The sequence below is a fragment of the Rhinoraja longicauda genome, chromosome 14 (assembly GCF_053455715.1).
Source record: "Rhinoraja longicauda isolate Sanriku21f chromosome 14, sRhiLon1.1, whole genome shotgun sequence".
In the NCBI taxonomy this organism is placed as follows: Eukaryota; Metazoa; Chordata; class Chondrichthyes; order Rajiformes; family Arhynchobatidae; genus Rhinoraja; species Rhinoraja longicauda.
In genome coordinates this window covers 15,830,130-15,845,427 of record NC_135966.1, presented here as the reverse complement: position 1 = coordinate 15,845,427, position 15,298 = coordinate 15,830,130, and the positions used below count along the sequence as shown (strand labels likewise).

General features: G+C 38.6%; 1 protein-coding gene across 4 annotated transcripts in view; it reads right to left on the bottom strand.

Annotated features, from left to right (window-relative positions):
- The window catches only part of nrg2a (neuregulin 2a), a 468,706-nt gene that overhangs the window by 28,872 nt on the left and 424,536 nt on the right, over positions 1-15,298 (bottom strand). For all 4 annotated transcript variants that reach the window (XM_078411502.1, XM_078411499.1, XM_078411501.1 and 1 more), the window contains exon 4: positions 11,880-12,009. In XM_078411502.1, coding sequence (XP_078267628.1) covers positions 11,880-12,009 — 130 coding nt within the window. The remainder of the gene's footprint in view (positions 1-11,879; positions 12,010-15,298) is intronic.

Below are 15,298 nucleotides of genomic sequence, written 5' to 3'. Positions count from 1 at the left end.
GTGGAAAAGAAAGAGAATAGAGAGTGTAGCCTTAAAGAGAGATAAGCAGATTGATAGACTTGATAAGTGTTATTCTATGCCGAAAAGTCTGAGATGATATATTTTGGTAGAAAAATGGTAGTGAAACTAGCAAAATTATACATTTTAAGGGACATGAAAGCACAGAAATCTTAATAGTTGGGCGCAAATCTTTCAAGGTACCAACAGGCTCTCAAAGCAGTTAATAAAACAATGGTTTAATGGGATTCCTGGTTTTATATTCAAAGCATACAATAAAAAACTATTAAATTATATTAAACCCATATAATCTGACAGGTTAGTACCATTTGGATTGTTATGTTCAATTCTTAAGGCATTGACAGTTCAGTAGATAAGTCAGGCGGGAGCATAGCAGGGAGTGAGAAAAGACAGTTGGATTAAATTGCATGAGGCCTGACTGATAAGGCGGATGAACTCAAGAGGTACATGGAACTGGGATATTATTGCCATTACAGAAACATGGCTCAGAGAGGTGCAGAACTGGCATTTTAGTGTTCCAGGTTGGCCATGCTACAGGTGGGTTAGAGGTGGTGGAAAGAGAAGAGGAGAAGTTTCGTTTTTGATACAGGACCACACCACAGCAAGTTCGAGATTACATTATTGAGGCTTTATGGGTAGAGCTGAGAAATAAGAAGGGAATGATCACCTTGACGAGATTATGCCCTAGTCAATGGGAATTCGAGGACAAATATGCAGGGAGATTGTGGAGAGTGATCAAGAGTTTGGTCACCCTGCTGGTGGAAAGATGCCAATAAACTGGAAAGAGTGCAGAGAAGATTTCTGGAGATGTTGCCTGGACTCAAAGAACTGAGATATAGGGAAAGGTTGGGCAGGCTAGAACTTTATTCCTTGAAGCATAGGAGACGAGGTGTATAAAAACATAAGGGACATAGTATGAATGCACACAGCCTTTTTCCCCAAGGTTAGGGACTCAAGAGCTAGAGCACATAGGTTTAAAGAGGGAGAGGAAACATTTAATAGGAACATGAGGAGCAACCTTTTCTCCCACACAAATGGTGGTATTTTTGTGGATCGAGTTGCCAGAGGAGGTGGTTGAGGCAGGACAATAACAAACTTTTGAAAGACATTCGTTCAGGTACATGGATAGGAAAGGTTTAGAGGGATATATATATATATATATGTCAAATGCAGACAAATGGGACTAGCATAAATGGACTTGTTTGGCAGCATAAACAAGTTGTGCCAAACGGGTTGTTTCTATGCTTTATGACACTGTTTGATGAATTAGCATTTTCCTTTATAAAATGTTACAATTAATGAATAACAAATAACGTAGAACCTTTTAACACTATCGCACATGTGCACATACAAAATAGATTTAAGTGTGATTAGATGTGAAAGTATCAGTGGAAGACAGCTAGTTTAGCAGTTTCAACTGCCCCGACGCGGGAGTTTCGATCGCCCCGAAGGGGGCTTCGATCCTCGGCTGCGGAAAGGTTTGACTGCCCCGGCCGCGGGAGAACAAAGAGGAAGAAGTTTGAACTTTATTGCTTTCCTTCACAGAGGAATGTGGAATCCACTATGATGGATGTTTATGTTAACTTTTATGTGGTTGTGTGTCTTGGGTGCTTTTCACTTAGTATGGCTGTATGGTAACTCAAATTTCACTGTACCTTAATTGGTACATGTGACAATAAACTGACCTTGAAACCTTGCTTAGGTGTTGTACTGCTATCTTTTAAATTTATCCTAAATACTCAGTTTAATCATGAAAAATCAGCTTCGAGCATTACATTTATAGGGGCAGATTCCTCCAGAATGCCAAGTAAAGAAGTTTGTAACCTAAGCTATTAAATTTTACAGTTTGTAACATACCTTCTTTAAAATCCGAACAAAATGTTAAGTTTAAAATTCTCCAAATGTTCTTTTTAACTGAAAGTTTTGAAAATAAAACCTGAGTTATGATCAGCATTATGCTGATTTATTCATAATCTTGTAAAATGGGTGGGTGTAGGGCCATTAAAGTTTATTTGCTCCCTTTTTACCTTCATGGGCAGAACAGCATTGTTACTGATGAACAGTGGAATTGTGAAGTATATAGTCACAATTAAAACTGCTGGAATAAAAGAACCACAGTAGCCTAATCATCATGCGTGCAGCCGAATCTAGTTGGAATGGAAAGTATTAGATAAAAGCAGCCGGTAGTAGCTGATCCTCCCTTCACCTGATGACAGAGTGGTGTGCCACATCACAAAGGTGTTAAATGCAGCAAAGTTGCAGATGATGAAATGCGGCAACCAGGGAACGGGTTACTTGATTAGAAAAGAAATGTGATGGATAGAATGTACATGAATTGAAGCATATGGAGCTATTAAAGGAGAATTTTGGATAGCAAAAGTACAATTAATGAAAATTGAAAAGCCAAAAACTTGGAAATCTGAAATAAAATCAGAATGCTGGAAATACACAGCAGGTCAGGCACCATCTGTGGAGAGCAAGCCAGAATTGACAGAAGTTAATGTTAGTGATTCAATCAACTACCTTCCATCTGATGCAACCTGAGCAGCTGTATATTTCCAGCTTTTTCTGCTTTCATTATAATTTGTGATAAATGCTGGTCCCAAAGGTTGCTGAGTTGACTGGACAATGTTTATCGTGTTATCTGCTGTTCTCTCCAATGTTTGCATGTAAATATTTTCATACTGAAGATGACCATGGATTGAATTATTAAAATGGCCCTTTGCAATGACACATTCATATGCTATTAATTAGGAAGCTGCAGCTTTAAAAGAAATCTTTTTTACACAGGTAGCTTGAACTTGAGCGCATTTATTGAATCATGCTGTCATTGAGTGCGATATATATCTTTGTCTCTTTGTCTCTCTCTCTGATTTACCACATGATAAGTTCCCAACCCTGGCCTTCACATTATGAAAGGTGCCAGGCAGAAGTGTGGTAAATTACTGGAGGGATTTAGAGAATGGGTCAGTCACATCTGGTTAAAGAGTAATGGTATTGGATGATATATTTAAAAAACTCACACCCAGGAAACAGTTGACAAGCTCACTTTCCAGACCTTGAATTATGATCAGAAGAACACTGGGGAAAATGTTCACAACTTGGCAGAAACATAACTTTCCCTAAGAGAGTTTCTATGGGTTTTAACCTCCCAATCCCACACCCAGCCAATCTCCTGGGGTATCATTCAAACAAACCCTGGAAAAAGTTGCATGGATGATTTCTCCAATGTTCCTATTTAAGTTAAGGAGGGATATTAATTGAATCAATACTTGTGAATGGGCATTGCTGAATAGTCCAAAAGAGACGCTAGTTATTAGGATAAGCCTCGATTTTTATTTTTTAATTAGTGAAAAGTGATGTAACTTGATTTAATAGGTTAACCAATCATGGGACGAGGAAACCACTGTGACAGACCATAAATTAATTCTTGGACACAGGTTGTAGATGCCAGTCAGACAGACAGTCGCTTTGTAGTGGAGCTCAGTGAGATTGCTGGATGATTTTACTGTACAATCTTTCATGTGACATTATTTCCGGTATTGCCAGTAGAACTGCAGCCCAGTAAATGTTACCATCTTCAAAGGAGAAGTACGGAAAGGAAACAAGTGAAGAAGAAATAAAGTGAAGAGAGATTTAAGCAATGTCAATTTGTGTTTTCGCCTGCATTCTTTATTGAAGTAAAAATTCAGTTCCTTTTACGTTCATTTTTTGAGCAATTTCACCTAAAGCACAAGGCTCTGACAATCTAATCAGCCAGCTTCTCACTGACTGGAACAATATTTAATGTCACAGCCCGATTGTTTATTAGCTTGCACTGTGAGTAATAGCTGGAGATGTTAAAGTAACACCTTGTAATTCAGTGATCTGGCCCTTTATTTTTCAACTCCGATACTGCAAAGGACAGGAAAGGACAAGAGCCGAAACAATAGAGAGTGGTACAAACATTTGTTCATCAATCATGTTATTGATGAGAATTTATCTCTGTGAAGCAGGCAGTGCCATTGTTCATCTTTGCAAGACTTGGCATAAATTTTATCTGAAAGCTTTATTCCTTTTGACAGTGCATGTCTTCCCAGTCTAGCACTTCAAGTTGATTAATTGAACAGTCTGATTAATCAATCAAACTGATTGCCAGGCAGGTTAGACGGACCAAATCTGATTGCTGTTTACATTGGCAAACAGGAGAGAACATGAGGTATTTAATGTATCTGATTTGTCCATGGTCATCAACATTCAGTTTCATTTATCTTTTGAATTAATTGATTACTAAATCACAGTTATTTTAAGACCCAAAGCTGAGTACGTGTCCAGTCTCTCTTATCGGGTCAGTAATGTGCAAGCAACATATAGAAAGATGTCATGTGTTAATCATGATGAGCACAATTTATACTTGTTCTGTCATTATCCCCAGATCAGACCCAGACACACATGCTTGGTAGCCCAGTCGTGAGAGCAATACCTTTGAAAAACACATATTAGCTGGACAACACAGAGAACACTTCAACCCTAAGAACTCGCAATTTGATATTTTGTGCTTTTAACCAAGATATGCAAACTCTGAGACACCAATAATATTCTTTCGTAAAAAAAATAATTACAGTTTACATCTTCAATTCCTGGGTCTCACAGCACCTTCTGGATGGCTTATTCCTGGATTTTATGCACTTAAGCAAATTTATCAATTCAGTTTCAGTGTAGAATTACTATATTTTTTACTGATATATCTTTTCACTACCAGTTTGATAATGTACAGTAATAGGATCATAAATAAGGTTAAATAATCATAAATAATTATTACTGTGGCTAATGATTCCACATTGTAGGCTGCTCTGGAAGATTAGTTCACATGGGATCCAGGGAAAGCTGAATGATTGGTTACGGAAATGGCTTGTTGGTTGGAAGCAGAGGATGGTGTTGGAAGGTTATTTTTCAGACCTGAAGCCAGTGACTGGTGGTGTGCCTCAGGGGTCGGTGCCAAGCCTATTGTTTGTCGTCTATATCAACGATTTGGATAAGAACTGATTGGGCTAGCAGAGTGGTGCAGCGGTAGAGTTGCTACCTTACAGCGCCAGAGACCCGGCTTTGATCCTGACTACGGGTGCTTTTCTGTACGAAGTTTGTAGTACTCTCTGTGACTGCATGGTTTTTCTCTGGGTGCTTTGGTTTCCTCCCACACTCCAATGATGTACGGGTTATTAGGTTAATTGGCTTCGGTAAAAATTGTAAATTGTCCCGAGTGTGTAGGGTAGTTTTATAGTGCTGGTGGACTCGGTGGGCTTAAGGGCCTGTTTCCACGCTGTATCTCTAAATTAAACTCTAAACTAAACTAAAGAATGTACAAGGTATGGTTAGTGAGTTTGCGGATGATACTAAACTCGGTGGTGTAGATAGTGAATAACGTTATCAAGATTTACAGCAGAACCTTGATTTACAGTAGAGGCTGAACTTGGAGAATTGTGTTTGGTTTTGGTGCGGACTTGTTGGGCCGAAAAGGCCTGTTTCCGCGCTGTATCTGAAATATGAAAATATGAAAGATGCCATTAGGCTTCTGGAAAGAGTGCCTAAATGATTTATGAGGATGTTGCTTGAATTATAGGGACAGCCCTGGGCCGACTAGGCCTTGATTCTTTGGAATGTAGGGGACTAAAGGGTGATCTTATAGAGGTGTAAAAATCACAAATACACAGTCTCTCTTTCATAGTGCTGGGGAATTGTAAACTAGATGGCATTAGTATAATGTGAGAGGTGGAAGATTTAAAAGGAATCTGCTGTGTGTTTTTTTTTTTAAACTAATGACTGCTTTGTTTTATACATCTATTGGAAACCAGACCTAATTATATTTCAGAAGAACATTATGCAAGAGTGTAACCAGTCCTTAATGAAATGAGACCTTGAGTACCAAAGTAGTACAGAATACTGAAGTTAACCATTAATTAGATTTTAAATTATCTAAATAGCAACATAGAGTCATAGCAACAAGGAACTGCAGATGCTGGAATCTTGCATGGAACCCAAAGTACTGGAGTAACACAGCGGGTCAGGCAGCAGAGTTGAAGTTGGAGGACATGGATAGATGACGTTTCAGGTTGGGACCCTTCTTCAGACTGATTGTAGTGCGGGGGGGTGGGGAAGCTGGAAAAGAGGTGGGGCAGGACAGACCCTGCCAAGTGGGGGTGGGAGGGTTGATTGGCAGATGGGTGGACAAAGAGTGGCAAAAGGAGACAAAAAGTAAATGGGAAGACAAAAGGGAGTCACAGAAGGAGAGAAGAAGACTGAAATGTAAAGTCAGAGGGAGGCGAAGAGGGAGGGATGGGATGGGGGAGGAAGGTGAGGATAGTGGGAGAAATGGCAGGCACAAGAAAGCGAGGAATTAAAAGTGGGGGAGAATAACCTAAAAGTGGAGATTTCAATGTTCATACCATTGGTATGTCAGCAACCTGCCCGGTATATGAGGCCATAACCTTATTGCACTTATATTAAAGTTTGAAATAGAGGAAAGACGTACAGGTATGTACACTCCAAAGACATACAGGTATGTAGGTTAATTGGCTGGGTAAATGTAAAAATTGTCCCTAGTGGGTGTAGGATAGTGTTAATGTACGGGGATCGCTGGGCGGCGCGGACTTGGTGGGCCGGAAAGGCCTGTTTCCGTGCTGTATATATATGATATGATGATATGATATATGAAATGGTTGCTCTTGGAATTGGTCATGAATAAATATGCCCAATTTATTTGAAAATCACTCGTGTCCCAGTTCAAAAAATTGTTTGTTCATATGTTCGTCTTTTCGGTATTATAAAAATAAGGTGTAAAAGCAGTCGTTACAGTACCTACAACTTTGTAGACTGAGTGTGTTATACTACGTTAGAAGTTCAAGTGATTAGTAAATGCAAATGGTGGGAGCATTTTTTTGTAATGCATTGGTGCTTTCCCGTGGAACATTCCATTTGCAGGAGGCCATATTTGCAAGAGGGACAGGGAAATTAGGGCAAAGCACATGATGAGAGAGCCTCATTTTTTAGTACCTTTGGGAAAGTAATATTCAGTAGCAGCAGGCTCAGAAGGTTCAGTGTATAAATAGTGGAGCATCCAGTGAGCTCATTTCTCAGAAGGATCACTATCTGACAATGTTAAAAAAGGTATATTATTTATTTTCCAGCATGTCATCATTCATCGAAGGGATCTTTTTGAAACTGAATTTGAACTCAAAATGTTTCCTACCCCTTTCTCTCTCAGTGTTCAAAGTAAAGGAGTAATAATTTTACTTTTAAATATCGTGTCACTATATGGCATTTAGCAACATTGTGACTGATATTATCAAACAAGATTGATAGAAATCAGTTATAGTGAATATTCCAGGATTCTGTAAGACCATTGTTCAGTGACTGTAGACCAGGTAAACAATTTCATTACTATGCAGAAGGAATAAGGATTTATACCACAGTACATTTTTAAAAAACTGAAAGCAAGATAACTGTACAAGGAGAAAAAGGAAATAAAAGAAGTTAAGGTTAGATATCTATCAAACACTGTGCCAACAAGAAGGCTCTCAAAAGACCGTCAATAATAAAGTGCAATAAAAATTGGTACTGAAAATGTTACTTGAATGTTTCTTAAATTAGATTGGTTTATCCCCAGTTTTTATGAATGATGGAGTTTGGGGCTGGTGCAGGAGCTAAGGATTCTCTAACAAGACAAGCCCCAAAAGGCAGTTTGCTGCCTTCCTCCTCCATCAAAATGTCAGACCCTTATCCCAATTAACTGACGTTCAGCTTTCTTCCTGCCTGCTGCTTTGTTATACCCATTTGCACGTCCTTTATTTCCCAAATCGTTGTCATTATTGTCTATTTCTGTCACGCCTATGACTGCTGTTGTTCTCTCTTCTCTTGACCTCCACATAATCGAGAATGTACTCTCCCTGGCTCTTTTGATAAGCTTACTGAGTGTCAGTGGATTGCAACACTAACCCTTTGCTCACAATTCCACTCGATCCACTGTCTTCAGTATTTTCTCCTCTTATTTCAGATTTCCAGCATCTGAAGTAATTTTTCATTGGACTTTTAAAATTATTTTTCTCTTACTTTTCATATGACAGGATGTTATTATCCGTTTGAAATATAGCATTTGTCAGCCCCTGCAGCATGCTAACCATGGGTGAAAGTACATTAACTATCCTGCTGCCATGATTAACATCACTAACACTGCCAATTTAACCCAATTATACTGATGGCACCATCCACTTTTTTATTGGTATACTCAGCTCTAACTTTCACTTCTCATGCCATTCAATGCTCAGTCATTGCATAATCTCAATAAAGCCTAAACACAGTTTTTCAAGGGTGAGGTATATCTTAGTCAAATATAATGGGGGTAGAACTCATTTCCTAGAGTGAGTAGTTACAATTCTTACTGTCATTGAAATTTCATTAAACCTTGGACTTTTACACTTGCACTAAAGTACTTGGGAAGTTCAAACTTTCCAAGTGACAGACAGTGTTACCCTTGCTGCTGGGCTGTTTTGCTTGATTGCAGGTGAAATGCAATTGCAGAGCCCAGGCTGATGGAATAGTCATACAGTGCAGCCCTTCTGCTCAATTCCCCCATGCAGACCAAGATGCCCCATCTACGTTTGTCCACCTGCTTGTGTCTATGTATCTGTCCAAATGTCTTTTAAATGCTGTTAATAGTACCTGCCTCGACTACCTTCACTGGTAGCTGGTGCCATGTAACCATCACCCTCTGCGTGAAAAAGTTGCTATTAAATCTTTCATCTCTCACCTTAAACCTATGCCCTCTGTTTCTTGATTCCCCTACTCTGGGTAAAAGACTCTGTGTATTCACCATATCTATTCACCTCATGATTTTATACACCTCTTTCCGATCACGTCGATAAGACGATGAAGTCTGAGCCTACCCAAAGTCTCCCAATTGCTCAGGCCCTTGAGTCCTGGCATGATCCTCGTAAATCTTCTTTGCCATCTTTCCAGCTTAACATCCTTCCTCCAGTAGGGTAACCAAAGCTGAATATAATAGTCCAAATGCAGCCTCACCAATGTCTTGTACAACCTGTAGTCCTAGATACCTCTGCTCTTCAAGACTCCCAGAGCCTTGCCATTCACTGTGAAAGTCCTGCCCCCAAAAAACAACCATTCCTCAGGCCACCTGTCTTGCTGAACAAGATCCTGCTTATTTTTGATGACATCTTTGCTATTCACCATACCTCCAACTTTAGTCGTCTGCAAAATTACTAATCATGCCTTCTACATTCTCATCCAAATTGTTGACATCAACCACCATCAGCAATTGACCCAGCACCAATCCCTGAGGCACTCCACAAATCTCAGGCCTCCAGTCTGAAAAACAACCCTCCACCATCACCCTCTCCTTCTTCCCACGGACTATTCAGTCATTTGCCGTTCCCAATTTCCTAAGAGTAGATCAAGCTTTGCCCTCTCCTGTGTAGGCCCCACAATATATTGTCAGAACACATCTGACAAATTCCACCCCATCCAACCCCTTGACACTGTGGCAATCCCAGTCTATCTTGGGAAAGTTAAAATCCCCTACTATGACAACTATTAGTTGACATATTATATGTCTATTCAATAGAACGACATACTATTAGTCTTGATCTGCCTGCAATCTCCTGTCATATTTGTTCTTCTAATTCCCATTGACTATTTGGAGGCCTATAGTACACTCACAACAAGGTGATCATCCCCTTTTATTATTCCTCAGTTCCACTCATATAGCCTCACTGGATGAACCATGAGTAATATCATCTCCAACTACCACCACCTGTAGCACCTGGAACATTAAGATGCCCGTCTTGTCCCTCTCTTAGTCAGGTTTCTGTAATGATGACAATGTCCCAGTCGCATGTAGCTATCCCTGGCCTGAGTGCGCTTTACCTGTCGGGCCTCTCACATTACAATAAATCCAATACAATCTAACAGTCCTTCCTTGCTCCCTACTGTGCTCCTGCCAATCCTGTCCACTGAACTCTCTTCTGACTTCCAGCCTCTCGTCTGCCTCAATGAACTAGCAAACCTTCCTGCCTGGAATTTGGTTCCCTGCAGTACAGGTGTAACCTGCCAAGCTTTATGTTGGGGCAATACCTGGCCAAACCTTGCAAAGCGTTTCAGACCCAATTGATTCTCGTTGGCCTGCAAATTACAAAGCAAAGTATGCAACATCTTTAAAATGTTTAGATATCTTTAGATTAATTTTAATTAGTGTCAAGGTTTGTTACTTCTAATAAGTTGTTGTTAAAACCTTTATAAAATTAAAATCGAGTTGATGGTATTAAAACTGTAATAGCTACTTTGGCCTCTGCAGCAGGAGCAGGTAAGCAGGGACATGGAAGGAGAGTGGGCAGTGGGTCATGTCCACCATTACCTAGCCCATGTTGGCTTCTCCCAACATCTAAACACATTGACACAAACAGATTTCTTAACAGGAATATGTTCATTTTAGTCAGGAGAGTGAAACCTAACCCATTCTTTGCTGCCATTATCATTTTCACAAATTACTGCAGATCTGGCATAATTTATGAATTTATACCGAGAATATTTTTAAAATAATTGACCTGATGATAAATTTACAATAGATTAATTAAAACCTTTCAAAATAAGTTCCCATGTAAAAATTTGCTATGTTGGTTCCATTATTGGTTACACTGATCAGTCAATGGTACAAAAAGCTATTATTACAAACCGCAACTGTGGTTAATTCATTTGTGTTGAGGAAACCTTACAGCCAGCGGATTAGAAAGCAATGATCTTTCATCCTTGTGTAAATGCCAGAACCATGCAGTTATAATATTTTTGGATTGGTAAAATGCCCTGCAGGGAATTTAGCTTAGAAAAGAAAATACCAAATTGATGCGATTTACAGTCTATTGGAGGGGGAACTGTTAAGACATCCACATGAATGAACATGTTTGAAATTTATTTTCTTTGTGTTCATGAACAATACAGAAGCAATTATTTGAAATCATTTTCTGTCAGATAGGAAATTCTTCCAGCAACTTGGATAAAATGATTTGTTAACTTTTTCCGAACAACTTTATATTTCAAAGTGAAAGATGTAACCATCAATAAGGAACAGCTTGTCTTTTCCTTGTAAAGTGGTAAAGAATTATGTAGCAGGAATTTAGTGACTGAACATGGCAGTTTAAAGCTTCAAATCCCTACAGGCATCAAGTACATTATCTGACTTGTTGTACTCATGCTGTCTTCCTAGTGAATAAGCCATGAGGAGTGAATTATTACGTTACAATTTATATTCTGTTTATTGAAGATTTCTTCAAGCAATTAGCCAAAATCAAAAATCATAAATGCCACATTGCATACTGTTAAAACCCAAATACCCTCTGCATAATACAGAAGCGATGTTTTATTTACACAATATAAGAATGCATTGATTATGCAATGAGTACTGAATATACTGTCGGTATATTTTTTTAAAGGATAGTTATGCTGTATTACAATCGGAATGAGAGATTTACTACTCTCAGTTGATGCACAGCATTGAAGAATCAGTTTTTAATTGTATTTTAGCTTACCAAGACTCGAATATGACATACAGTTTTTTTAACAATTGCTTGAATCAGCATTGCAAAGACGACATTGGAACTTTTTCTGGATTGTTGTATTTCTGCAGGATCAGTTGGGCAGCTATATTATGGTTGTACAATCCAATTATTCGAATAACCCTTGTATTCACAATCCAGCTATCCCCTTCAGTACTCAAAAGACAAATCAATTTCAGTATTGCCAAATAAAACACAATTAAACTCAGTGGATATGCTGAATAATATCCTTCTAATATAGTATAGAAAAATGCACTCACTTACTTGCAAGAAATTTGATTAATACCATCAATGTAATAACACACCCCACCATTAACACAGTAGGACTTCTCTGACTCATTGCATCTTCGAGCATGACCGGATTCGGGTGAGAGTGTAGTAGTGGTGGCAGCAGCTGCAAAATAAAATGGATTAAGTTCACATTTTCTGCTCATAAAAAAAGTTATGTTTCAGTGAATTTTAAATATAATGTTAAAAGACTGTTGAACCCATATGTGTCTGGTTGGTCCAAGAAAGAGAGATAAATATCTACAGATAGGATCACATAGCACTTTACAATATTGGCTCAATATTGCAACAGTTGGATTGGGCTTTTATGGGATTGTAGCCAGTTTTCAAATCTTTTACACAGTGCAATTCAATAACAAGTTCAGCACCACACCTTTAACTTGCTCTGGACCTAAAATAGATCTTTCACGTAGAGATAGCGACTTAGATGGGAATTCTGATAGCAATGCATTTCAGACAGCATCTGCCAGCAAATCTCAGCAAACTTTACAACCTTTTTTTAAAAAAATCATGTACCTAGTGTACAATGGCCTAAGTCTCTGTTCCATTGATCATTATGCATTAGTGGATACACACACATGGCACAGAGGTCATCAGGGCAAATAATTGTATGTCACAAACAGTGAAGAACGTTGCATTCCCCCAACAATATCCCCCTCCCCTCTCCCAATATTTTTCCACAATTCCAAGATAAATTCCTTTTGGTTTGATGAACATCCCTGTGATCATCTCAGCAAACGTCAGACAGCTGTTTGCTACTTGTTGCACTGTGCAAAATGTCAGACTCTTTCAAGGTCGGACGAATGATTGTGAGTTTTTAAAGAACTTTTCATCTAATTTAGCTATTTTATTCTGTTATTTCATTTTATTTAGTTATCACAGGTGTTACATGCACTGATTTTTCACAGCAACCAATTGGGTCCAATCTAATCTATAGGCAAACTTATTTCTTTCCGTTGCCACAGATCCAACAAGAATGGTTGCACACTCTGTGTGGCAAGGTATTCTCAAATCCCAACACACAGGGTAGAAATTGTCCACCTCTTAAATGGGAACCCTTTTTTTTTAGATTCTGCCCTTCAGCCGTGGAATCCCCCAATAGAGGTTAGCTTCTTAGAACTTACCTAGTACCCCCCCCCCCCCCCCCTCCTTAATAGTCTTGTTTCCATAAAATGACATCTCATTTCTTCTGAACTGTAATGGGTACAGTGGACAAACCCTCTGTACCCAGAATCATTCTGAACTACCTTCAAAGGAATGAGATGTCTCAGTAAATGTGGTCTCACTTAAGCCATCTTCGAGTTCAACCATAGTTGGGGGATAATCCCTAATGCTTCCCAGACAAGTTATTGCAATTGCGGGACAGCAAGATGTGGTATCCAAACAATGATTATGATCAATCAGATTGGGACAGCAGGCATCTTTTTTGAGGCATTCGACCTTGCAAAACTATGGCAGAGGTGGTGCTCAAATGGAGATGGCAGACTTATTGTCTGTTTGTTGGGATAAACAGGCATCTGCTTCATTATTACTCTCAGTAAACAGTTGCAAGCTGACGCAGATAACATCTCAATGGCATTTTAAATGTTTATCAGACAGAGAGGTTGCAATTGATATTAACTTTTCTGTTCTATAGCCATACATACTGATCTTAAAGTCTACATTTATTTTGGTAGGAGCCTTATTCCTGTAGGGTCTTTTCCAGGTTGAATTGGAGCCAACAGCTGATTTGGGTTAATATTTGTCAAATGAATTCTGGCAACTGTATACGAATGATTTGGCCTGTAAAAGGCTCTGTTGTTCTTGAAACCGACAGTCAATGAACTGGATTGCTGCATTTGTTGGCTGACTAAATTCTACCCTTATATATGATATATATGATAGGTACACAAATCAAGTATTATTTATTATTCACTGTACATGCTTGTTGCTTAAAAATGTACAGTTAAAACATCTAGCAAGTAGTGTTTGATAAAGTGAGCTAAATTTGAAATACGTATATACATTCATCTATCAGGAAGTTACAAGAGGTAAGCTGCTATCTACCTCATTGGAGACCCTTGGACTATCTTTAATTGGACTTTACCTTGCACTAAACATTATTCCCTTTATCCCATATCTGCACACTGTGGATGGTTCGATTGTAATCATTTATTGCCTTTCCGCTGACTGGTAAGCACACAATGAATGAATGAATGAATAAGTTTATTGACCAAGTATGCATATACAAGGAATGTGCCTTGGTGCTCCACTCACAAATGACAACACAAACATACAGTTAACAATTAAGAATAAAGCATAAACACATCAAAACAATAAGGATACACCATAAACAAAAGCTTTTCACTGTACCTCAGCACACATGACAATAAACTGAACTAAAGAAGGATTAATTTGTTCCTATAGTATTTTCAAACTGAGATCCTTTTAATTAAGCCTATAAAATGAGCTTGCATTATCAAAAACCAAAAAATAGAAACAGAACAAAATAGAAATATCCTGTCTACGAGGAATGTCCAAAAGCAGTTATTTTTGATTGTTTTACCAAAAATTTAATGGAGACAATTCCTTGCATAGGTGTTTGCAACCTCGCTGATGTGTAAACATACAATCAATTTTCGGAATCACCTTTCATGCATCAAAAATCTGCTAATGTCAACACAAAATACAGGCATAATGATTTATCATAGCCAAACACCATCACAAATTTACAGACTGCTGTGAGTGAATGTAATGGTACAGTCTCGTATACTTTTAGATCTGGTAGGAAGTTTGAGAAATGGAAAAGAAAAGTGGTGGCCCGCGAGTTAAACAGTGTTTTACATCCATCATCACCCATAAAGGATACAAATCACAGCTCAAATATAATTGTTAAATCAAGAATTGAAGGGAAAATTACAATTACAAGGGCACTTGTTGGATTGTTGGGTGTAGAGAATTGGGAAGGATCGTGCAGTATCGATTAATTGATCTAGTCATTACCTTTGAGTGGCCCACAAGCTTACTTTTAAAGCTCTTTGCTACAGGAGGTTTGATAAATATTTTATTAACCTCATCACCAATGTGCATTGTAACCTGTCTACCACTTGGAGTCATGGACTCTAACCTAAAAAGAGGATATGACTAACCTAAAGGGTCAAAATACAAGGTGGACAGGTTAATTACCATCTGTATGCATGTGATCCATGGATCCATGTGTTCTGATGGATGCATCTTCGGATCCTAAAAAAAATCGTTAGTTGGAGAATTAATGCACTGATTAAACTTTCCAAACATTCAGGAAAGATTCTATTTACATTGGAATGGCAACTGGAACTGTAGGAGAGTCTGGGACCAGAGGGCACAGCCTCAGAATAAAAGGACGTATTTTTAGAAAGGGGATGAGGAGGAATCTC